This window comes from Sphaeramia orbicularis, chromosome 12, assembly GCF_902148855.1.
Source record: "Sphaeramia orbicularis chromosome 12, fSphaOr1.1, whole genome shotgun sequence".
Classification (NCBI taxonomy): domain Eukaryota; kingdom Metazoa; phylum Chordata; class Actinopteri; order Kurtiformes; family Apogonidae; genus Sphaeramia; species Sphaeramia orbicularis.
Genome location: NC_043968.1, coordinates 50,284,114 through 50,309,467, shown reverse-complemented (window position 1 = coordinate 50,309,467; position 25,354 = coordinate 50,284,114). Strand labels below are relative to the sequence as shown.

Below are 25,354 nucleotides of genomic sequence, written 5' to 3'. Positions count from 1 at the left end.
CTTTGGCTCCTTCGACCAGTAACACTAACAGATGGACAACAGATACTTCAACACATAACTGATCAAGTGTACTGTTATTGGTGGGAAAATAATGACGAGTTTTCTGGGTCTAGTTAAGAGATGAAATAATCATGTTCACACTAGCGCCCCCTTGTGGTTTACCGGTTGCTAACTAACACTGCTGCTAAACAAGTGGTAAGTTTGTTTTTCCATTTGTGTCTAAAAACAAAACACTGTTGGATAGATGGCTCATACTGATCTCATACAAAAATGGCATCACAAAGACAGTTTTTATCTTCCCTAAAACAGTGTGAAATGATTGAAAAATCACACACAGAATATCCATGTCCCTTTGAAACATGCAAATCCATCAGTGATATAATCTCATAAAACACTGAATGTAAATTAACCCATAAAGACCCAGTGCTACTTTTGTGGCAGTTCACAGATGAATTTTTCTCTTTATCTTAACCTTTCTTAAGTGATTTATCACCATTTATTATAATATTAGGCTCTGTATTTGTGCTTCTTTTGTGATAATTATGTATTTTTCTATATTTAATTCACTGATTATGTAGATGTTCATAAAAGATCAGATTAAAGTTGAGGGTTATTATATCAAAAACAGAGAAAACTGATGACAAAATGACTTTTTCAACAAAATCTATCATTAACTGAATATAAACCCAGCGTCTCCATCCACTGTCATTGATCCAACTCCATGAGTTTTACTGGTGAATCAATGTTATGGAAGATGAAGGTGTTTCCATGTTCACTACGGAGCCTCTGAACGTCCAAATGGGTCATATCTGATGACCATGAGAAAATGACAAACTGCATTTTACACCAATTATTGACATGTATTGATAGGAATAGTGGATCAACAGGTATTAAACAGTTTATATAAGTAGATGGTTTGTGACACCGGTGGCTTTTTGGGTCTTTATGGGTTAAATTGTAAGTGTAAACAAATGCAGTAATTTATATTTTAGATTCTGAATATCTTTGTGATTTCAATACACTGACATTAGGAAGAAAATCTGCCTCAAAAGTAGCAGCCATTGAAACCTCACACATCATTTTCAGGGTTTTGAAGTTATTGTCAATGCTTGCAGTGACAAAGGAGTCTGTGGGCTGGTTGAGGACAGAACAGACTACTTGCTTTGACTCCAGACTGACTGAAAGTGCCCTCCTTCATACAGGAGGGCACTTTCATACAGATGTCCAAGTTGAAGTTGCTTGGCTCTAAATACCTATTCATTAGGAAACTGCTTTGCTGAATATCAAACTGTGCTGCATAACAAGTGAGTCATCCAGATGAATATTTTTCTATACACACATTTTACATAATAGTTCACTGCAAGAAAATCAGACAGTGACTCTTTTTCTACCAGAAACTCTTTAAATTCCAGGTCGACATGCCCTGAATGACAATGTCTCACATTGTCTTGATCTGCTCAGGTCAAAGACAAACAGGTCCTCAATAGGGCGGTTAGTGTCTGCAGCAGCATAACTGGCATTTCAAGAGGATCTCAACAGCGATGAGTTATGTAAGGATACAGAATCCAGACTGTCTGATTGTTCACATCGCTTATGTCAACAGAATTAGGTTCTGTCATCCGCTACCCTCCTCAGACTGCTACTGGCTAACGCCAAAAGATCAAACACTCCTTTCATACTCTCTGCCTTCTCTCTCCTAATCCCCAGGAGGGAAATGCAGCTACAAGCACATTTTAAACAATTTGTTTTTAACATTATTTTTACTAGAGGTGTCAATCTTGATCTGTCCTCATGTTTTGATTCAACTAAAATTGCTTATGAGTGAATCAAATATATAGTGCTGTACAAAACTCTTAGGCCAACATTAGGTTTGTTGGTTTCACAGTTATAATTACCACATTTATGCATTTCTCAGTCCCTGACCTAATCTGGATAAATGGAAAGTATGTATGTACAGCAGCAAAACCCAAAGTTTCAGGGTAAAAACAGCTTCTGTAAACCAAAGTGGTAGTATTTAGTGTGACCTACTTTTACACTTAATATGTTTTTAACACTTCTGTTCAGACAATATGAGATTTAATGCATTCATTTTCTGATGTTTTATGCTGGCTTTCATTCAACACGTCACGTTTCTAACTGTGCCATTTCTTGTCATGGGGTTAGGGGGTCACACTAAATAGTGGCTTTAACTTTTAAAAGCCATTTAGTTCAGTTTTTTGTGTGTGTTTTTAAGGCTGTGCAGATATTTCCTCTATTTTTTTGTTGTATCTGAAGAAAAAAGCATGATAAATAATATGAGATATGTGAGAAATGTATGCTCACTTCATCCCAGCAAAATTAAGAAACCTAGAGGTGGCCTCAGAATTTTGCACATTCCTGTACATCTCATGTTTTTATGCTGCTGCACGTGGCTCTAGTTTTTCATAAAGTAAACGTTCAGTGTGTGACATTCGGTGATATCTAGAGGTGTAGGTAGGTGTAGTCTACAACCAATTGAATACTCCACCCAACCTCACCTATGGCCACTGGAAAAAACATGGTTATGCACCCTAACCCTGGATGGAATCTGCCACTAAGCATGAGAAAAAAGGAGGCAGGGAAATCCATTCTAGAAACACAGGAACACAGTGGTATTTGTAAATAATGACCTGTTCTGTTTGTAGATAAACAGCTCCTTGTAAGAAAATGAAAACACAATTCTTCATTCCATGTGATTATACAGTGGTGAAAACATAACTAGGACTCTAACCTTCCCCTCTGCAATTGGCTCCTCCTAAATCTAACACATTTGACATTTAATACAAGCAATTAAGTAAATCACATCACTGTGTAAACTTAATAAAAAACAGAAGATAAATGTAAATATTCAGTAACTTCATGATTTGATTTCAACTTGTTCAACTTGCAAAGCATCATCAGAGAGAGAAATAATCACACCTCTAAATACAACTGGACATTTATGTGCATTTTTATGTTATTGTTACATATATATTTGCACTGTGTTTAATAACAAATGTTTGCATCCCACTGTTCCAAAATCACCCTATTGAGTAGAAACAAAGCTATGCTTGAAAACACAGACTGTCTCTGTGGCTACAGGTGTAATTTGGCATTGATGATGCTGCCAATGCAGCATCTGGTCTGCAGCTTACTGCTGTGGTTTAATGCTTTAGACTGCATACACAGCCCCAAGCTAAACAAAATAAAGCACATTCCACATATTTAGGAGAGTTATTGGTATTACATTGGTAGTAATAGGTTTGGGCAGTTTGCGTTTTATGCACATGTGCATATCAGTGTGACAGAGTTTATATGCAGATCACTGTGTTCTGTGGTCTCTCTCTCATGGGTTTATGTAACCACTTTCAGAGGCTTAGATGATGACAACCATACACTGTACTTTAAGCAAACGGCATCACATAAAAAAGAAAAGTCTCAGTATAAATCAATGTACTCGTAATATCCATATACTAATAAGAAACCAGCATTTAAATATATTTAAATATTTAAAAATCTGCACAACATCCCTTTTGCACGTTGAAGTTTATCCTTCCTGCATCCTCACACTTATCGCCTCATGTTTACTTCCTTATCTGATGCTCATGCCAATTATTTGTGCCAAGTTTGAACTGCAGCCACTCCTATTGCAGATCCATTTCAATTATTAACCCTGCAGAGAACACACAACTGCACACAACTGCACACACACAGATACACACACACTTGCACATAGGGAATATACAATGAAATTCACAAAAATTTTCCATCTCAATGTCCTGAAACATGATGTGCATGCCAGATGTGAGATGCTACGGTGTGTGATGGAAATCAGAGAAATAAGATGTAGTGTTGCAGCTTAGCGCTCTCATTGAATGACATTAGATTCAGTGATGGAGATGAAGGCCAAGAGAGAAAGAGAGAGAGAGAGAGAGAGAGAGAGAGAGAAAGAAAGAGAGAGAGAGAGAGAGAGAGAGAGAGAGAGAGAGAGAGAGAGAGAGAGAAAGAGATGCATGTCATCTAAGTGATTAAAGCCATCAGTGTGTGGGGGCGGTACATGTGTGTGTGCAGAAGCAGCAGGGGCAGGGGCGGATTAAAAAACTGGATCACACTGCACCGTAGTCATCAGAGATATGGATGGAGGAAAAGGAGGGAGAGCAAGGACAGCAAAGAGAAAATACAGAGAAGATAGCAGGAAGATGAATCAGATTTATGAGGGACTGAATGAGAAAAGGGATGAAGTGATCAAACTAAGATTGAAACGATGGAGAAGGAGGATGGAAAATTGATGGGCAATTGAGGTGGTGAAAAAGACAGACCTGTGAAATGTGACAAAGATGACCAAATAAGACTGAATGCACAATGAAGATACAGAAAAAGAATGAGAGAGTTGGTCAGGAAGTTCCTTAATATTCAAAACATAAACTGAAATAACCAACGTTAGAAATATGAACAAATGTTTACACAAGTTACTTAAAACTGCAGAACCTGAAAAACACCAACATATGAAAATACACGCTTTCCTTCTACAGCTCTCAACCCAAATCAAAACACTAAAATATACTAGATAAAGCTTATGTTTCTTGGCATTATAAAAAAAGTGAAACCACTTCTTCATTCCCTATCAAACCACAATATAGAGCATTAGAATCACATCAGGTCACATGTGACAGAATCTGACTAATATGATTATTGGTAATTACATCTGTCAATCAATATTTAACCCTTGTACCTGTCTGAAAATGCTCTTGATTAGCCCGACACCACGTTGTCATGGGGGTAGATTTTAACCACTCTAAAAACACTGGCAAAGAGTAGATGCAGAGGTGCTATGTTCCCTCAGATCTCTTGATTTACAATATGCTGAAAGGTATTTAGGGAATTATTGCCCTGTGATGCTAAAAAAACAACAACTATCTAGCACTGTAGCTCAGACTGCCACTGAATTACTCTGTCTGGCATGCTTTGCAAAGCTAGCAGACTTGAGAAGATAAATAAGCATCTAAAAATTTAATTAACTTTGAAAAACTCATCAAAAGTAGTCGACTTAACAGAAAAACACAGAAAAAACAAAGGACATAATTCCAGGATTTAGCTGCATCAGATTATTCATGTTAAAATTGGAAACATGTCACTAAAAACACCATTAAGAATGTGAAAGATGAACATCATTAAAGGTGGGAATCCAGTTGTTTTCGCTTTCTTTCAAGCACTATGAGACAAATACACATTTTGACAGACATTAACCACATGGATACAAACTTATGAGCCAAACTCTTGTTTTAATCTGATTTATTCTAAAAGATGATGTTTGATGCAAAAAATAAACACATTTTATAGTCAATGTTAAATACACAAAATGGTTTCTTCAGATTTCACAAAGATCTACTTCCACCACTGACAAATCAGCATTCATAATGTATCACAACAATTTTTACTTGAGGAAACAATTTCCACATTAATTCTAGAAAAGAAACATTCATGCTGTCATGTTGGCACCATAAACAAACACAACAACCTCTCCTTGTGCTTGGTTTGTTTAGTGTGTGCAACTGGGTAGGTTCTATACTGAACAAAAATATAAACGCACCACTTTTGTTTTTGCTCCCATTTTTCATGAGCTGAACTCAAAGATCTAAAACTTTTTCTGTGTACACACAAGGTTTATTTCTCTCAAATATTGCTCACAAATCTGTCTAAATTTGTGTTAGTGAACACTTCTTCTTTGCTGAGATAATCCATCCACCTCACAGGTGTGGCATATCAAGATGCTGATTAGACAGCAGGATTTTTGCACAGGTGTGCCTTAGGCTGGCCACAATAAAAGGCCACTCCAAAATGTGCAGTTTTATCACACAGCACAATACCACAGATGTCACAAGTTTTAAGGGAATATGCAATTGGCATGCTGACTTCAGGAATCTCCACCAGAGCTTTTGCCTGTGAATTGAATGTTCATTTCTCTACCATAAGCCATCTCCAAAGCTGTTTCAGAGAATTCATGAAGAAGACTGTGCGAGGAAAATGGTGGTCACACCAAATACTGACTGGTTTTCTGACCCCCCTGGACCACCCAATACAGTAAAACTGCACATTTTAGAGTGGCCTTTTATTGTGGCCAGCCTAAGTCACACCTGTGCAATAATCCTGCTGTCTAATCAGCATCTTGATATGCCACACCTGTGAGGTGGATGGAGTATCTCAGCAAAGGACAAAGGAGAAGTGCTCACTAACACAGATTTAGACAAATTTATGAACAATATTTGAGAGAAATAGGCCTTTTGTGTACATAGAAAAAGTTTTAGATCTTTGAGTTCAGCTCATGAAAAATGGGAGCAAAAACAAAAGTGGTGCATTTATATTTTTGTTCAGTATACAATACCAAAGACTTCAGATTTATTCAGGAGTAAATCTTTTTCTTCTTACCAGGTTGATGGTGCCTCTTTTTAGGCACACAGCGTCCTTCATCATCCTCCCTCAGCCGTGGGAGGCAGGGGCCGCACCAGGAGGAGCCCGGCTGACAGAACTGCCGCCCCATCTGGGCACAGTCTAAGTAGTCAGGGCATGTCAAGCCAGCTAGACAAGAGAAACACACAAAACAGTTTCATGAGGATCAACTTTTCTCTAATTTAAATATAATATTTGAATTAAGCAGTTAAATAGCAATTCATAGGGAGATGCTCTATCTTTTCATTAATTAGTCCATCACCTTTCTGGCTCTAATCAGAAATAAAATGTCTGCCATCAGCGACATGTTCAGAGTTTACGTCACAGCTTCACTATGACCTGTCAGTTATGGATTGAATCATTTTTAAAACTGCTCTTTGTATTTACTGTAGGTTGCACATGGGTGAGGTTTATTTGAAAAGTAAATTTTGAATAATTTTCTCCATTTAGTAATGTGGTGGACCCCACCTGTTTGGAAATCTATGTCAGGTTAAACCAAAGTAAACAACAGCTGCTCCATTACGGACCTACTCACAATCAGGTTACATCATCTCTCAACCTGATTACTGCTGGTTTGACACAAAAGCAAATGCCAAACATTTTATTTCAATAAATACATGAATACATAAACATGCAGACACAGTGGATGGCACACAAAAGCGCAAGTGGGTCACAGATCCACAGCAGGTGTGTTTGGTAGTGGAGGGCAGGTGGGAGAGAGGGACACAATCAGAGTGGATATTAAACCCAGCGGTGCTCACTGTGGATCAGATAAAGGTCAGAGCAGAATGGGTTATGAAACTGACATGACACACAAAACTGACATAAGGCCAGAGGAGAGACTACAGAACTATTATCTCACTACAATAATGAGATCTTGGTTCTGAAAGATTAACGTAATAATGAAGAAACCACCCAGACAATAGCTGTGCGTGAATAGCTGTGAAGAAAACTGTGACACTTTGAGCTCTGTTTATTGAGCTTCAGTTCATCCTGGAGTCTAAATAAATGTTGATGCCAAATTTGAAGAAATTCCCTGAAAGTGTTCCTAAATATCACAAAGTGGCATAAAAATACCAAATTATGAGCCGGCAGATCAAGAGCATTTCTAATTTCTATACATCTGTGACTGCGATCCAAAGGCTCATTCATTCACTGTGTATACATGAACACTAACAGTCCACTATTATTACAAATATGACAATATTTAAACCCTGTTTACAGTTGTAAACAGCACCTATTCCAAATTAGGCCTTATTCCATAAGAGGATTCTCTGATTTTGATATAGAATATGTCAGCACAGGGGCCTTCTTAGTACATGTATTCACAACGCTAATCTTAGATTATATTCATATAAGATGACCATGACAAAAGCCCACAGTTATACTTTATAGTTCCTTTGAAGGTTTCAGTGTGACAAAGGGATGGGAATCGAGAACCCTATGGCTCGATACCCTGGAATCATTTGCCTGCCTGCTTAATGATTCTACTTATCGATTCCACCTTCGTTGCGCATGCGCGATGACGTCACACATACGCTTCATTGTTTTGGTTAGAACGTAGCCAATATTTTCTCATATCCAGCTAACAAATCAGATCAATATTACATAATCAATCTAATTCTATTTTTGGGAAAAATACCCCATTCACAATTCCAAATTTTCAAATCTCAAACCCTCCTTTTTAATTTTTATAAAAATTGAGCTTACTCAATGTATTTCAAATATTCAGTATTCTAAAAAAAAAAAAAAAAAAAGAAAAAAGCTATCAAAACCACTGATTTATGTAACAGTTATAAACTTATAATATGATAATAATTTGATATATTATTTTTGTTTGTATATTTTGTCCCCTGGCTATGTTCTGTTCTGTTCATGTCATGTTATTAAATTAATATTGGACTGTACTTTTCATGTTCTTATTGTACTCTGTACAACAATAAATAAACATGTAAAAAAAAAAACACATACATACACACACACACACACACATACATATATATCTATATATATATATCTATATATATCTATATATATATATATACACACACATATACACACACACACATACATATATATATATACATATATATATATATATATATATATATATATATATATATATATATATATATATATATATATATATATATATATATATATATATATATAAAAAACGTAGCCAACATGGTGTTGAGGCAGAAACGGTCAAAAATGATGACACCAGGTCCACTTGCAACACTGGCAAAGCTTCCATGTCTTCAAAAGGGTGGAATCCCTCCAATATGCTCCAACGTTTGTCCACAGCATGTGATTCATTTACAGGAATTTCACGTATTTGATACACTACTTAGCGACACTTGTGAATGTAGCTGCAGAGTGAACGTTGGGCCCAGTTCCGGTTCCGGTGCAGGCAATAAACGTCGTACCCCTCAAATACAATTTTTACGAAGGTAGGGGAAAGGAAATGAGGTGCACAACAACGGGAGACAAGCCGAGCCGAGTCGAACTGGTTCCACGTAGCAGACATGCAGCAATAGAGGAATTAGTAAAGCTTCTTAAGTTTCACTTTCACTGCACTTTTGTCATTTTTGGGAATTAAAAAACTGGAATATTGTGCATGTACATGTAGTGACTGTTTTAATTTAGGCCATAAAACTACCACAAGAACAATTCCTTCGTCTGAGCAGGTGCGATTATTGGCTGTTAATGATATCATCCTCTGTCTTTTTCTATCTCAGTTGCTCCTGAGTTTAATCCTTGGCACCTGTTCTACCCTGTCGTCTAATTAACCTGCATCACTGTGGGAGTATGACAGGCTCATGCGTCAAACACACTAATCTAACATCACCGTCATGATTCTTCTCTCATAATTTCCTCTCATTTTCCTCCGTCAGGGTTCGTGGCTTCTACTTTTACATGGCACGTGCCTTCTGCTATTTTTTTTCTCTCCAGATCTTAAACTAGATCTGATATTTTTCCATGTTCTTATCGACTAAAACTAACCCTGATGACTTTGGAGGGAAAAAAAACTGCCTGGTTGGAAACAGAACTACTGTCCTTGCAGAGATTACAGTTCTTGTAATTTCACCAAGTGAGTGGAGAGTGGATAGATATTTTCAGGCACGTGGCCATGTTTATGTCCACACCATAAGACATGTGCACACGTGAAAGACAGAAAAACGGTCTCACATGTTTGATATGCATGGGTTAATTAGTGTCTTTTCTTTTTTTTACCCTTGTAAGATAAAATGTTTGTAGATGTAGATTGCTTTAACATCTTATATTCTTTCCTACACATACACACGGACAGTTTTTATCATACAGTATATGGGCCTGGCCAAGCGAAAGTGAACATCAGGGTCAATTTCTTTTTTCTTTAAAACAATATTTTTGATTACTCATCATGAAACACATTTATCTGTAGTTTCTAAAACTGTGTTTATTTAATTTGTACCTGAATTACAACTGGATATATAAGAAAATATATGAGAACACAGTGTACATTAAAAACAGTAAAGGTTGGAAATGAATGTATAAGCATAAATTCAGAATGTAAATACCAATGTGTAAATAAATATGTTAAAAATATATGCCTGTCTAATCCTATATTTCATAATAATCAAATACTATAATGATTCTGAATGTTATTTATTATTAAAAAAAAAAAACAGCAGAAAGGTGTGCATTAAATATAGTAATGAAACATATGTCGCCAAATACTGATAATTGTATCAGTATCTTAATAATAATCAAAGATTTTTTTATTATTATTATTATTATTATTATTATTATTATCATTATGGTGCATCACACTGAACAAACACCTCACTCTACTACAATTTTGGATTCTCACTCCATTACTATGAATTGATGTCTTTTAAAACGAAAATAAAAATTATATCAGCTTCATTTTTAGATATAATGTACTCTCATATATTTAGAAAAGTGTAGTATGCTAAATATTTGCACTTTCTTGAAGAACAGCACTTTTAGGCATCTTTTCCAAACCTTGCATAACTGCTGTATATTTTTCCTCACTCCATTACTTTGTCAATGATGATAAATTCATGTTTTTATTAATATTTGGTTATTAGTCCTTGACGGCATGTTAAAGTACTTGCTTAGACCTAGAATTTGAGCTATTATGGTTGCTGCTAAATTAATTTTTAAAAACAGATATGGAATGATTATTATTGCTGCAGTGCTTTCTCACTCCGTTACTCGCTTGGCCAGGCCCATGTACTTATAAAAGATTCTACAAATGATGTTTTCACTGATTAGATGTTACAATCAAAATATACACAGCCTGGTCCACACTCATTTTTCATTGGACCACCACACCTTTATATTTGATTAGTTGCATTTGTTGTGGCATCATTCAATAAGCTAATACAATATTTTAACATTTATTTCCATCATTTCTTGGACACACAATGTTGCTGAACCAACACCTGATTAACTAAATCAACCCCAGATCATAACACTACCCCCACAGGCTTGTACTGTAGGCACTAGGCATGATGGGTAATCACTTCATCCTCCTCTCCCCTCATCCTGATGGACCATCACTATGGAACAGGGTCAAACTGGACTCTTCAGACCACATTACCCTTTCTACATTGAAAAACGGTCAAATCTTTGTGTTCTCTTGCAAAGTAATGGCTGTTTAAGAATTGACAAGTTACTCACTACATCCGTTATGCAGTTATCTAGATATTAATCACTGCAGTAAATATCCAAAGGAAGGATTTCATCTTTTCTTTGCTAAATTCAGGTGATGACTTTTCTCATCCTATTTTGAAAATTACACCTGAAAATATATCTTGTTTCCTCATGATCAAGGTGTAAAACTCACAAATATTTAATCTAATTTGTTTGGACTTCTGTGTGGTTACACATCATTATCAAGTAACCTGTCATGACTCAGTACCACTGCAGCAACGTGTCTCCTGTCCTTTATCAAAAAAACTCAGTAAATCCTCTTTTATCTGCTTTGGTTCAACATCTGCGTCACCTTCCCCCTTGGGTTCTTTCAGCATATTATCCCACCACCCATTTGCACTACTCTTTGATCTGTCTAAACATCGAGTGCAGATGAGGTGTTGATGACTGCTCTTCAGTCACAGATCAAACAATATGTCTCCATCTCAGAAATCTTGAAATCTTACAGTACCTCATTGACCGGATTAGCCAACATTAGATGAATTCATCCCCCTGTGCTTTTGAGGATCACAGTGTTTCTAAATGGAAAACTGAAAAAACATCACAGCATCTCTGACAAAACACCAATGTGAAAATAAGAAGATTTTACAAATAGTGATTGTGAAATATTTTTTCCCCAAGTGCTTTTTCAGTATATCATGCACAGATATATGACCTGAGGATTGGTATTGGTCAATATTGTCACTACTCTCCTTGCTGAGTGATGTCAGTTCTCTGCAAATAAGATGACGTTTCACGGATGGCAGTGGTCGATGCTTATCTGCTGTGTTATATCAAGGGTTGTTTCACAGATTTGTACGCCTGAATTTCTCCTTATTTAAAGACAGTGCGATAAAGAGTTGATACACTTTAAAACAGTTGAGAGAATTTTTTACAGTGAAGATTTCTTTGCTTTGGTAGAAAAGATGGAATAAATACAGCAGAGACAGAAAGGCAAACAAACAAACAATAAATTGGTTTCTGCGTCAGATATCACCCAAATTCCTATTTTAAACAATGGCCCTGACTTTCACAATAGTCTTTTTTTTTTGTATTTCTAACTTTAAGTAGGTTTAGTCTGTTTCATTGAACAGTAGTAAGGATGCATAATTCATTGAATTGCCATAACAGGCTGCAATTTTGGGTGATCTAATAAAAATGAAATCAACATGATATTTGTTGTGTGATGATACTTCAGCGACACTGCATAGAAAAAGGCTGTATGTAAAATAAGCTAAACAAGAGGTGCCAGGCACAACAAACCCCGCCCTTCTCATGTATTGTAAGTTATTTTGGCATCAATCCAGCTGATGTCATCATATCAATTGCCTCTATATATGTGCCAAGTTTGAAGTAAATTGAAATAAAATTGATGTTTTTATAGACATTTGAAATTGGGCCCATTATAAGGAAATGGGAGGAAAAAAAGATTTAGAAAATTCATTAAAAAATTTTTAACCTTGACCTACTTTTCCCAAAATGTACCTACATCTATTCTGGGTCACTGGCAATCTATAAACCCAATTTGGTTTGAATTAAACCAATAATTTTGCTGCTACAGATATTTGAAATTTTGCCCATTATAAGGAAATGGGGGAAAAAAAGATTTTAAAAATTCATTTAAAAAAATTGAACTTTGACCTACTGTTCCCAAAATGTAATCAGATCTATTCTGGGTCACTGGCAATCTATAAACCCAATTTGGTATAAATTCAACCAATAGTTTTGCTGCTAGAGTGTTTAACAAACAAACCAAACCAAAAACAATACCTCCCCTTCAGGGGGCGGGGTAATAAAGTCACTAGATTTTTGGTATTTTCTGAGTTATATGTTACAGCAGTTAAAAAAAGGGTAAATGAGTATCTCATGCAGTTTCTGTTAACCAAGCAGATAAATTCCCATTACAAATCATAATATTGCCATCAATGATTGTAATCTGACAATTTCAACAAATCGTGCAGCCTTACATAGCAGTATGCAGTTATAATATAAATCTAAAAAATACATCACAAAGAGATACTAAAGACAGCCTCAAGATTCTTACAAAATAACACTTAAACAACAACTAACACGCAATATTCTGAAAGGTCAGAGAAGATTAATTGATGAAGTTTACAATAATTTCCCTTCCAAATTTAAAGAAGTCATTTTTCAGTGTATGTGTAGTAAAGAAAGGACATAGGCTATGCTTATATGTATAGAAACATTTCTGCCATCTATCTTGTTTCTATTACTTAAGTAACCTGACTCAAGCAGCTAACAGGCATAAAAAAAAGAATTTGAACTCAGTGACATACAGCAAAGAGCAAAAAATCCAACCTTCAGATTAACTGCTTCAATACACCAGGCTTTGTTACTAGGTTATATGACATGCACTCACATTAAGGAAACAGTGAATGTTTATTTAAAACCACGATCAAACTTAACACTTTACTTACAAATATTTACACAACCTGTACCACAAATAATATATAATCCTGACGCCAAACATCCCTCTCATAGCCCCCCTGGAATCATAGGTCAAGTACTCGAGCCCATGGACAGGAACACAACAGTGGCAGAGGTGAGTTTGTGTGCTTTGTTGGTTTACATTTCAATATTCAATTTAACTGTTAGCACTAGCTTTTCAATACTTCTTTAATATGATATAGTACATTCACAAATATTGTCTGTATCATCTGTCATACGGTTTATACCAAGCACAAATAATCATCTAAATAATTCAATAAATATTAGGAATGCCCCAAATGTAAAACTCTTGTTCGATACAGATATGGATAGTAAAAATGACATTTTGGCCTATAGCATGCTGCTTATTTCTTGTTGTTTATCCCACCATATCAATGAAATCTTCGTTTTAAGTGTAAAAATAGTTACTATTTTTAAGTCTTTCAGGTCTTCACATCACCATTCAAAAAATAGAAATTCAAACATAGATATTTATGAAAACTATGCAAATCTATCACAACACATAAATACCTGCCACTGCCAACAGAGAATGACATCTTTTATGCAAATATCAAAAATATACAACTTCAGCAAACATCGCCCAATATGTCCAGCTGACATTCCTACTAAATATATCTATAAAAACTAAAAGCAAATGTACATTCTTACTAATTCTTGATTCAGACCCTTGTGTTTTCTACCAAAATTAACAGTATTTTCATCAATAATTTAATGACCACAATTCATAAGTCAAGCCATTGTTAACAGCGGGTGAGCTAACAGTGACACAGTGTTGGAGAAACATTTAAAGCCTTTGTGCATCTTGTACAAAAAAGAAAAAAAAAAAAAAAAATCCCTTAAAATCCTTGCAATAAAAGTATTATCAGGACTTAATTTTTCTTAAATCTGGACTCTTTCTTATCGTGCATGTGGAATCTCAGCATCACCTAATCTGTTATTCATCAGAGGGGAAGTTAATGTGGTGGAGCCTATTGCAGTCACATGGATGTAGATAATTATTCTCCTCACACAATGGCTCCTGTAGGTACACACACACTCAGACACAAACCTTCAGCTTCGTTAGGAGCATGTGAATCAGAGGAATGGTGAGACAAAGAGGGTGAGAAAAAGCAGAACAAGTGAGAATCTGGGCAAAGCTGATGACAAACACGCACATTAGAAACTGCATTCAACCGCCCTCATTAAATACACTGTTATAAAATGCTTTATGTACCAGTAAACCTAAAGGGACAAGAAGACGTAATTATTAGCAGGACTCGGTTTTAAACACAGCTGAAACAATGAAGATGCTGCTCATTATAATCATATGACAAAGAATCCTAATCTGTTTACTGGGAAAACAAAAGGCGATGGAGAAGTGAATGTCAAGTCACTGAAGGAGGTGGCCTTGCATCAATGTGCCTCCCACACACTGCAATCGCTAATTAGAGAGCTCAATCATGGAGAACGACGAACAGAAACACAAAACAAGATATGCAAACGGAAGATGGAGACAATCAAACATTCCTGCAGTAACATATATCAATGGACCTGATGGAGGTGTGAAGCAATATTATGTTACTCAGGAACACTGAAAAAGTCCTTGGATGGGGTGAAAAATGACTTTCCAAACCATCTGCTGCTGCTGTTGCCAGGCTGTATGCTCAGCAGAAGCTCTGCCAGGAAGAACAGAGAGGCAAACAGGCATTCTCCCACACACACACACACACACACACACACACAGCTTTAACAATCGGAGGCAAATGCACACGTTCAGATCAGCGTTAACTTGTGCTCCTTCAAGCTGTTCTACAGATCGAACACAACAAATGTCGCACGGTCTGTAACTGCTTGTACATATGAGAGAGAGATCTTTAGCGAAAGCAGGAAATGGGCAGCCAGGAGGGTCGCGCTCACCCATTGTGTGCATTTCCTAACACTGATAGCAGGCAGGAAGTGAGCCAAACACTCTAAATCAAGTGGAAACATTAAAGAGCTCTACTGGGCCCTCTTAATATGCAGCCACAGTGTTCATCTCCATCTGGATAAAGTGAATGTGTATAAGCACATATTTGCATGACTTTAGTGATATGAATTACATGACCATCAGAGATACTATTTATACATAGGAGCATGCACATTAATGGGCAGGAAAGAATTATACAAATTTTGTATTTGCCAGAATTTTTTTGTATGATTATGATAAAATATATTTATTTTTTATATATTCCAGTTCAACTTTTACCAAAAATAAATACTTGCCATAATTTTAAAAGCAAAACCACAATCTGGTTTTAGTTTACTGAATGTAACTGCATTGACTGAGGCTGCAGAGGTATTTTGTGTATAATGCCTGAAGCACAAAATTAGGAATAGTGATTTATTTCTTGTCAAAAATGTCTAAAATAAACAAAAAGTCTAAATAGAACCTTATCTGTATGTTGTAAAATATGTTTTATAAATGTGTGTCTAAAATCCGTGGACAAATTATTTTTTAATTATTTATTTTTTTATTTATTTTATTCAAGAAAGGAAAAACAATATATAATGCATTTTAGATACAGTGTCTTGAATTGTTTTTCTTTGTTTAACCAACCAAATACCCTCCCTCCCACCCATCCCATGTACATACAAACTACCACTAAACATGAAACAAAACAAAACAAAACAAACAAACAAAAAACAAAAAAACGGGGGTGGGTGGGCACACAATAATATAAATCATGATATGGGTAAATTAAATAAGGGACACTTTTTTTTGGAGTAAAATATTGAAAAGTCAAGTTTTATTAACATGAGAATGTGGTAACACACGAACAGGCTGCCATAGTAACACATGGACGACTATACTATTGTATGCATCACCCAAAATGTATCAAAAGATCATTATTTTCTGAAAGTTTCACTCAAATATCTGAATTATAAGTAACTTGAAAATTAAAAACTGGTATTTTTGTGGTAACACATGGACAGGACCTTTTAAAGCAACTCACAAATGTTCAAACTCATAAATATCAATAATATTCACAAAATAATGAAAATCTAATACTTGAAACTTAACAATCATCTATATAATCAACAGATTGAATACATTTTCACATTTTTTGGATATAATTTTTGTGTCAAATTTGAGATATGGCTGTGGTGTAAAAAGTACAATCAATAAAATCAGTTATAACTTTTTTTCTACAAGTGGTATTTTTAAAAGGATAACAGTTCCATAAAATAGAGATCTTTGGCTAAAAAATGAGCCCACTTGATAAATGATGTGTGCAAATTTACTTATTCATGTTGCTCTTCAATTTTGCTTGATCAGACCCAGTCATAAAATCTGTAACTAATGACAAAACAGAAAACAGATCTGCCTGAATGTACTAACTGTGTGCTCATAAATAAAAAAAACAGAAAATTGTATTCTCCTTCATGCAAAATACAGACAGTAAAGTATGGGGAGCAGCGATATGCTTGTTGCACTAATTACTGCTTCTTCAATTTCAGTCAGGTAATACATGCACTGCCATTCTTGGAAAGGATGTGGCTGTAAACCTCGAAAATAAACTGTTGTCTTATAGTATGTTGAACGTCACGACTATGGTTTGATAAAACACTGCTGCCCTTAATACTTAAAGGTCTGTGGTAACTCAGGAGAGTAACCTATAACCTGACAAATGATATGGTTCATTTCAGATACAAATACAAACGTCAAGACAAACTCCATCTTCATGTAGAGGGTTTTGGCAAAGAACACAATAAAAAATTAACTTGTTTCTGAAAGTAACTTTCAATGTTGCTGCTGCCTTATGTTTATGCAAAAACACTGCTCTGGGTTTAATGTGTCTACAATCTGTGACAGACTTAAAAAAACAGTGGAAAAAACTGTCAACAAAAGTACCTTTAGTAGTCATGAATCAGTTAAATAGCCAAAGTAAGAGCTCTTAGTAAGTGGAAAGTACCGCCCTTACCTCACTGCTTTGTGGTGTAGGCATTGGTTAATCTGGTGCAGTGACTCCTACATGTACATTTTTGCCTTGGTTCATGGAAAATGGAGCATGACTTAGCACCTGTTAAACATCTGCCAGCATGAGCACGTTATAACACCGAGGCAAGAAACAACCGGTTACTGGAGTGGAATGAGACAGAGGTGAAAAGGAAGTGAATCAAAAATAGCCAAAGAATGTCTTCCTTGAGGTGGAACAAATGTGTTTTTCTTTGTAACTACTATCCTGTCATGGTGCCTCCATGTCTCATCTCACTTATCTCCCCTTATGTCTGACATTTATCATTTCTTTTGCAGTGTCCGTGACGAAACCATCACACAGAGGGTAATTACTGTCATCATCATTACTGTGGAGCAGAGAAGCAACAAAAGGTTACACAACCACAGCAAGCAGGTGGTAAATAAAAGACCTAAAAATGGTCCCTTTGACCTCTGGCAGTATGAGTTCACATAAAAATCTGTATTATGCAAAATAACAACAATAATACCAGGATTCTCAATGGGAATTAATGATTCTGACAGAAATCTTAATGCAAAGCATAAACACTGCAACCATAGGTTTTAATAGCTCTGTTTCAGCCAAAATATTTATTAATTGACTTATGTTTTACATCCAGTAATTTAGATTTATTTATGTTTATTTTGGTATTTATCCCTTGAGCTTAGACATTCAGTTCATCATACTTTTCCCACATTAAATCTATTAGTTTTTCAGGAGGCATTTTTGACTTCTTCTTAACCTATCAAAGTGGCCTGTCACAAATCCCTATGTTATCACTTAAAACCATGACCAGAAACTATTTTATATGACTGAAAATTGTCTCCATTGACCTATATAATTACAGTTAGAAAAAATTTACAAAAATGTCATATTTCATCACTGCTTCCACCTTTTGAGATTTGCCAAGCACACTTTTAATGACATATTTTAACAGCATGTTGTGCCTCCTTCATGTTACGGAGCTTAACGCCTTGGTACCCACCACTGTCAGACATTTTTGTTGTATATATTTCAGCAATAGGCTTTGTAATATAAACTTTATGTCAAATCTGACCAGTGCATTTATGGGTTCTGTTGTTCACTGCCAATAAATAGCTCTTTTATTTCCTCATTATGTGAATGTGTTTTAAGTAAAGTATTGTTAGTGTTTATACTATACTAGTGATGGGAAATGAGCAGAAAAAGACAGGTAAATCTGATATGAGTACACCTGAAGGCTGATGTAAAGAGTCGTCATAGTTTTACTTTTTACCCAGTAAAATTAGAGGCTGTGGTAAGTGAAACAGACAGATTGAGGAAAAAGCACCCATCAGCGCCGATAAGCATCATAGTGGATATGCGTCATGTAAGGATGTGGCTGCAGACAAATGAAAACCTAGTGAAGCAAAAGTGCAGAGATGGGGTAGATATTGTATGTCAGCTGACTGTCATCACCGGAGTGGGTTGATAAAAAACCGCTACATTTAGCAAATAAAGCTCTGAAGCAAAAAATGGAAAAAAAAAAAAAGGAAACCAATATCCTTCCTATGAATTCACACCTCGTGGTTGATTTCCTGTAGATGTCTAGTGGCCATCTATGAACTCTCTAATTAAAAAGCTAAAGACGTTGCAAGAAGTGAAGAGAGCAGTGGTTTGAAGAAGCAGCAAATCCATGGATGACCACTTACTTTCACACCACCGGGTTCAATGAGGTCCACAGTGTAGCCAATCAATACTATCAATACGTCTTTTCCAGGTTGTTGCACAATTTCAGTGTAATGGCCACCACATATCTGGGTTGTTATTTTCCCTTTGTCTCTCTGTGCTGAGCACCCGTGATGCCGAGCTACATAACAGACCCATTCAAAACCACAGGTAGAAACCATTTGTTGGCTTTAAAGTGCATTTTCTAAATCGCTTCTTGGCAGCATTGAGCTCATGGTTTAGTTACCAACTATAATCCAAGAAAGGAAAGAAATAAAGTTAAAACATGAAAGGTAATGCGCTGTAAACATGACATTTATCCTGCGATTGTTATCAATGTCAGTAGCGAGTAACTCATGCCACCATTCTCCCGTTACAGATCTCCACTTTAACGCTTTACTTAGTCCACTGTCTTGTTCCTCATTCCACACAGATTGTTGTATTTAATGTTTCTCTACAGCTCATCAAATCATCTTTCCCGTGAAAAACATTCAGTGAATTTCCATCAAAATATCTGAGAAGGAAGTGATGTTACTGGTAAAGCTGGATAGAGCTGAATTAAAAGCTTAAAAATCTGATTTATTTCTGCAGCCCAGGGAGAAAACAAGCAATCTTAGCCATTAATCTTTTACTTCCATAATGCACAAAAGCCATTTACATTTTTTAATAATTACAAATGATGCCAGAAATTGACTCAGTGGTGTGTGTCTGTGTTGTTCCACCTGACTTTTCACTGCTCTCACTCCCTGCTATGATACAGATGACTAATTCTGCTTTAGGGCATAAAAGGTGATTGAAAAACACAGAGGCCATTTACAGTGTATGAGAGAGAGGGAGTGTGACACTGAATGTATTAATGGCTGAAGTTTAATGGCGAGAGAAAAGGCCACAGGCGTTGGATCTCTGAATAATAATCACATCAAGTCTACGTGGGTTTGCTAAATGACAAACATGACATTTAAATGTGCCAACAAAACAATGATGAGAGAAGCTGAAATGATGATTTTATAGTCAAATACAAAGCAAACATAAGCCAATAAACTCTATATAGAAATAAAGAAATGACTACTCTGGTTTGACTAATTTAATTTGTCTCAGACTGGGGAAAATGACATGAAATTCCAAATTTTTAAGGAATTAGCCTAATTCAGTATCTTTGCCAACAGACTTGACATAGTTTACGTAACCAACTGCTTATGGAGCTTTTGGATTATTTCCACCACAAGAACTCAACGTTCTGTGACAGCTTACTGGCTTATATACACATAATGATGTGTTCATATTTGCTGAATCAACCCACTGATTAAAAGTCTCTTTAGCTGCTGTCACACCCCAGCAAAATTATCCTGACACCTGACCTGCTGTAGTATTAAGCTACTGGAATCAGCCCAGTTTTTATTAATGTGCCTTTGACTAAACTGCAGCGTCGTAGGTCATTTCAGACTTCCAATGTGACTCCAACAACCTCCCTCTGCTGCCACATTTGAGGTTGTTTCTATTCACTTCTTTTACACTGGAATAAAGAACTATAATACAAGTTTGCTTTCAACACATAACAGCAAACATGTTGACACATTTTGACATGTTTTTACCCACAAACTGTGTTATAATGAAACAGATGTCACGTCGAAACCAATACCCGAGTAAAAATATACACCTGCAGATCAAACTGTAGACTATATAAATAGACAAAAGCCTCCGTGACGTCAGCCATTGGTTTGTGGAGCCATGTTCTGAAAGCTCATAAAGCTTATGTTTTTTTAAACAAGTCTCAATATTTGTGCTAAGAGGGTGGCGCTAGAGAAGAGTGATGAGACACTGACTGCATTGACTAAAGGTATCATGTTAAACACCAAGTCATTTCAGCTACATGTTAAGTGGGGTACACACATAAGCATTTTCAAATCAAATGTGATCTAACAAAAAAGAAAAGAAAACATAGCAACAATTGGAAAATACAACATGGAAGAGGACATACAAGAGGAGGGAATGAAGGTGTTCTTGGGACTGTTTTTGACAGAAAACTCCCAAATTGGCTACATTCCATTCCACGTCACAATTCACAGAGTCATGACTCAGGAGTCGTCGGCTTTCCCCATACAAATGAAGAGCTTTGGTTGTAAATATTGAACAAGTTTAATATTTATGATTCTCGGCCCCAACCCCTTTCAGAGCCAATTATTGGGACAAATTCACTCTTAACACACCTCAGACCACAGGATAATCTTACAGGATAATTGTAAAAGAAATAAAATAATCTGGCATTTCCCGTCCTTAGTTGGGAAAGGGAAAATTGGTATAAAAACAGCCCAATAATCTTTATGTGTGTACGCCACTTTAAAATGTTAACACATATAATTGTGCTCGATAGCAGTAATGTCAACTTAGCATGGAAACATTCTAATGAGTGCTACCTGGCCAAAATATAAGGCTATCCAACAGACTATATAATCCAATATAAATTACTGCTACCTTTAGCAGCTACTCTCTTAATGATACAACAATTTTTTAGCCCTAATAAAATTTTAAACAAGTGACTTATCTAAATAACCACACAGTTGTCACAAAGTGGGACATTATCTGTAGAGACCCAAACTGTTTTTGTACTAAGCTGTAACTATTTTTTTCTGCTGTAAAATTAGATGTTTTAACATGGGCTACAAAGGAGCCAGTCTCAAATGGACAAAAGAAGTGGATTATTTAACGCTTCAGTATGGACACACTTTTTAGCCCTGGTTGGCGTCTGCCATGAATATTAATTTTTACTAAACAAGAACTACCTATTCTTACTTATTTTTGTTTCTAAGATTCATCTCCATGGTATGATCTCTAATGTCTTTGCAAGAATAGAGTGTTGCCCATAAAGTTGGAAAAATTTTGTTTTCTGACACATTGGCCTTTTTAATTCCTATTTATATATGTCAGTATTCACCTTTGACAAGGTGCAATGATTACATCATATAGTGTCACAATCATTTTATGTGAATATTTTATTCCAACTTTATGGGCAACAGTGAAGCTAAACACGTGGAGAAACGTCAAATAAAAACCAGAGAGTATCACCCTAATGGACACTAGAATATGTGTGTTTTCTTCAGCTGTTTTTGTCATTTCAGTACAAGAAATATAAATAATAATCCACATACTGACACAATTTAACATGTTACCCACAAAGCTATGTTGTAATCTAATAGGTGTGATGTTCCAAAGCCACCAGACTGCTGATCACACCAAACATATGGGTTTCTTTCAGCATATTAAACCCCAAGAGACACACATCCTCCATTCACTCAGTCATTCATTACAAAAACCTGTATGTTTGACACAATAAATAGAGGAAAATACACTCCTTCTGAGGCTCAAGTCAGCAGCTGTAATTTTTTTTTTCAAATTTTGGAAAAAGTAGCAATGTAAGCCTCGGTAGACTTTAGGTTTGTATAGAACGGAAAGTTTTTGCTTCCCCACAGTTTTAAATGAACACTGTAGAGGAAACAACACTACGTCACCACCTCTTTGAACACCTCATATGAGTAAATTTACACTACACATCATTATGGTTTCCGGGGGGGTTCGCAGTGACCGACTATGTCACTATGTAGGTGAGTCTGTGAGGTTAAAATCTGTAACACTACAATAGTAAAAAGCCAGTGTGAGCTGCATGTGCGTGTATGTGTAGCTCGTCACCCAGACGATAGCTAAAGATTACAGACCCAGTCCAGCTGCTGGGTCTCCCACAGGCTTTCTGTGTTAAAAGCTGAGAAGCAGATTATCTGTTCTGCACACGTCAACAGCCGTCAACACTCTGCGGATCCTCATCACAAAGATACACAAGCTTTAACATAGGACATTAATGTTTCTAATACCTCAGCCGCATGTTGTCTTATTTGTTGCTTCCTTTTCATTAACACATAAAATGCCCAAATCAAGTAGTGTTGCATTAAGGTTTCAGCAGTTACTATCTCAGTATTATTTTCCTAATGAATCTACTCATTTTTGACATACAAAAACAGTAAAGTAAGAAAAATGCTCAACACAAATTCTCAGGATTAATGTTATATCATGTCATGCGACCAAACCCAAGGAAATTGAATTAACTTTGATATAAATCTCAATACACATTCACATTTGAATGGCTAGAAACAGTACACTTTAGCTTTATCTAATTTTGAACTAAGTATCACATGTCCCTCAGTTATGCAGTTACAATTATTTTTCTATTTACTATATAGTACACTGGTTAATCAGTTCATTTAAGCAATACTAGATCAATGTATGGAAATAAATCATAGAAATCAGCATCATGACATAGAAAGAGTTTCAGTCAATTATAAACAAACTGTGAAGATGTGTGTAATTTTGCATCAATACAAGGAAATAGCTACTTAAGGTAACCCAACACGGAAAAGAATTCAGTTTTTTTTTTTTTTTTACTTTCATCACTGTCTTTCCTTGAGCCTGTCTGTCTCCTACAGAGATGCATCTACTTGTTAAACCTGTCCATCTAAAGGTCAAGCCACAACAAATAACACAACAAATAAAAGTTTACACAACCAACAAAACAACAACAGTTTCTAAAAAATAAAAAAACAACTCTATTTTGTCACTAAAACACTGTTTGGACTATTTTCCCTTGAGATAAAAAGCTTCTTTTTGGCTGTTTTTCTGTTACATGTCATCAATTGCAGATGACAATCCCGCGATATTTGGAGACGAGCATTTAAATGATGGGGGTGAATCAGTTGGAGTGTTGTGGCTGTTTGTGTTCGTATTAGTGTTGTTTACCTGGGAGGCCGGCACCGGTAGGGATGACGGAGAGGAGGACCAGGACCAGCAGCAGCAGCGGGAGGAGCAGCGAGGCCCGGCGAAAGCGTCCGTTCCGCGGGCTGGAGAGCAGCAGCATCCTTCGGGTGTTTTCGGGGACGGAGAACCGCAGTCGGAGGTTGTTGTCATTCCCCCATCACTTCAGTTCAACGAGGGGGTTTGTTTAGATTTTCCCAGCAAGACTGAAAGCAACGAACACGCAGCGCTAAGCCGAGCAAGTAGCACCGTGGAGCTGACAGTCCACACACTGCGCACTATAATCCGTGGAGGTGGCGGAGCTAAAGATAGCGGAGCTTCAGGAGGAGGAGGAGGAGGAGGAGGAGGAGGGGTGCGTGTCCGCCTCAACGTGACCGTGTGACATGCTGCCTTCACGGTCTACTCGTAAACCTCACAACCCCACCCTGTAACAGTAGTTAGCAGCACTAGTTGTTTAGTTAGCCAAAAGTCGGGTTAACCTAATGCTAATGCTAACTCACAGGTGTCAAACATGCGGTCCGTGGGCCAAAACCGGCTCTCCAAAGGTTCCAATCCGGCCCGCGGCAGGATTTTATGGAGTGCAAAAATTACACTGAAGATATTAACAGTCAAGGGTGTTGAACTGGTTTTAGCCCAATGTGATCTAAAGTAAAATAATAGTCTATTAACCCTTACAATAAAATGTGAACAAAATGAAAATTAACAATTGTAACAATATTCTGTATGTTACTAAATGTTTTGTGGATTTGTAGATGTAACTCATTCAATATATGATTATACAGTCTACTCTCGTTAAACCGCCCGTCGTTATACCGCCATTTTCGCTCACCGCCGACCAAAACCATTGCACAAAAATCCCCAATGCATTATTCCATTAGCTACCGCCATTTCAGCCTATCGCCATCTGCCAGCCCAGTTCCATGCACAAACAACACTTATACCATTGATTTCCCGACCGTTATACCGCCAGCGTGATTGCCATCGAGTACACATAAATTTTAACAATGCACTGAAACAAACGCGCCAGATGCTGATCGCGACAAGCTACGAGTAGGTCTACGGAACGGCCACCGTTCATTTATCGCAGAACACTCAGTAGGTCAGGATGTCGGGAAGAGGACGTGGGATTAAGCCAAAGCCTCAAGATGATGGGGTGTCATTTCCCGACACGGTATAATAATGCTTAAAATGTTTCCCCACTTTAAATGATCCCTTACAACGTAACAGAATCAAGATTTATTTAGAAACGCAATTAGAACGGGTTAACGGAGGCAGCATAG

At 36.6% G+C, this 25,354-nt stretch overlaps 1 protein-coding gene across 2 annotated transcripts in view; it reads right to left on the bottom strand.

Moving 5' to 3' along the window:
• Positions 1-24,406, bottom strand: part of npdc1a (neural proliferation, differentiation and control, 1a) — a 37,256-nt gene extending 12,850 nt beyond the window's left edge. Inside the window, exons 1-2 of one of the 2 annotated variants that reach the window (XM_030149553.1) lie at positions 24,060-24,406; positions 6,424-6,573 (exon numbers count right to left, since the gene is read on the bottom strand). In XM_030149553.1, the coding sequence (XP_030005413.1) occupies positions 6,424-6,573; positions 24,060-24,177 (268 nt within the window). In that variant the 5' untranslated portion in view covers positions 24,178-24,406. The remainder of the gene's footprint in view (positions 1-6,423; positions 6,574-24,059) is intronic. The other variant, XM_030149554.1, reaches the window with a different exon arrangement.
• Positions 24,407-25,354: the final 948 nt, after the last annotated feature.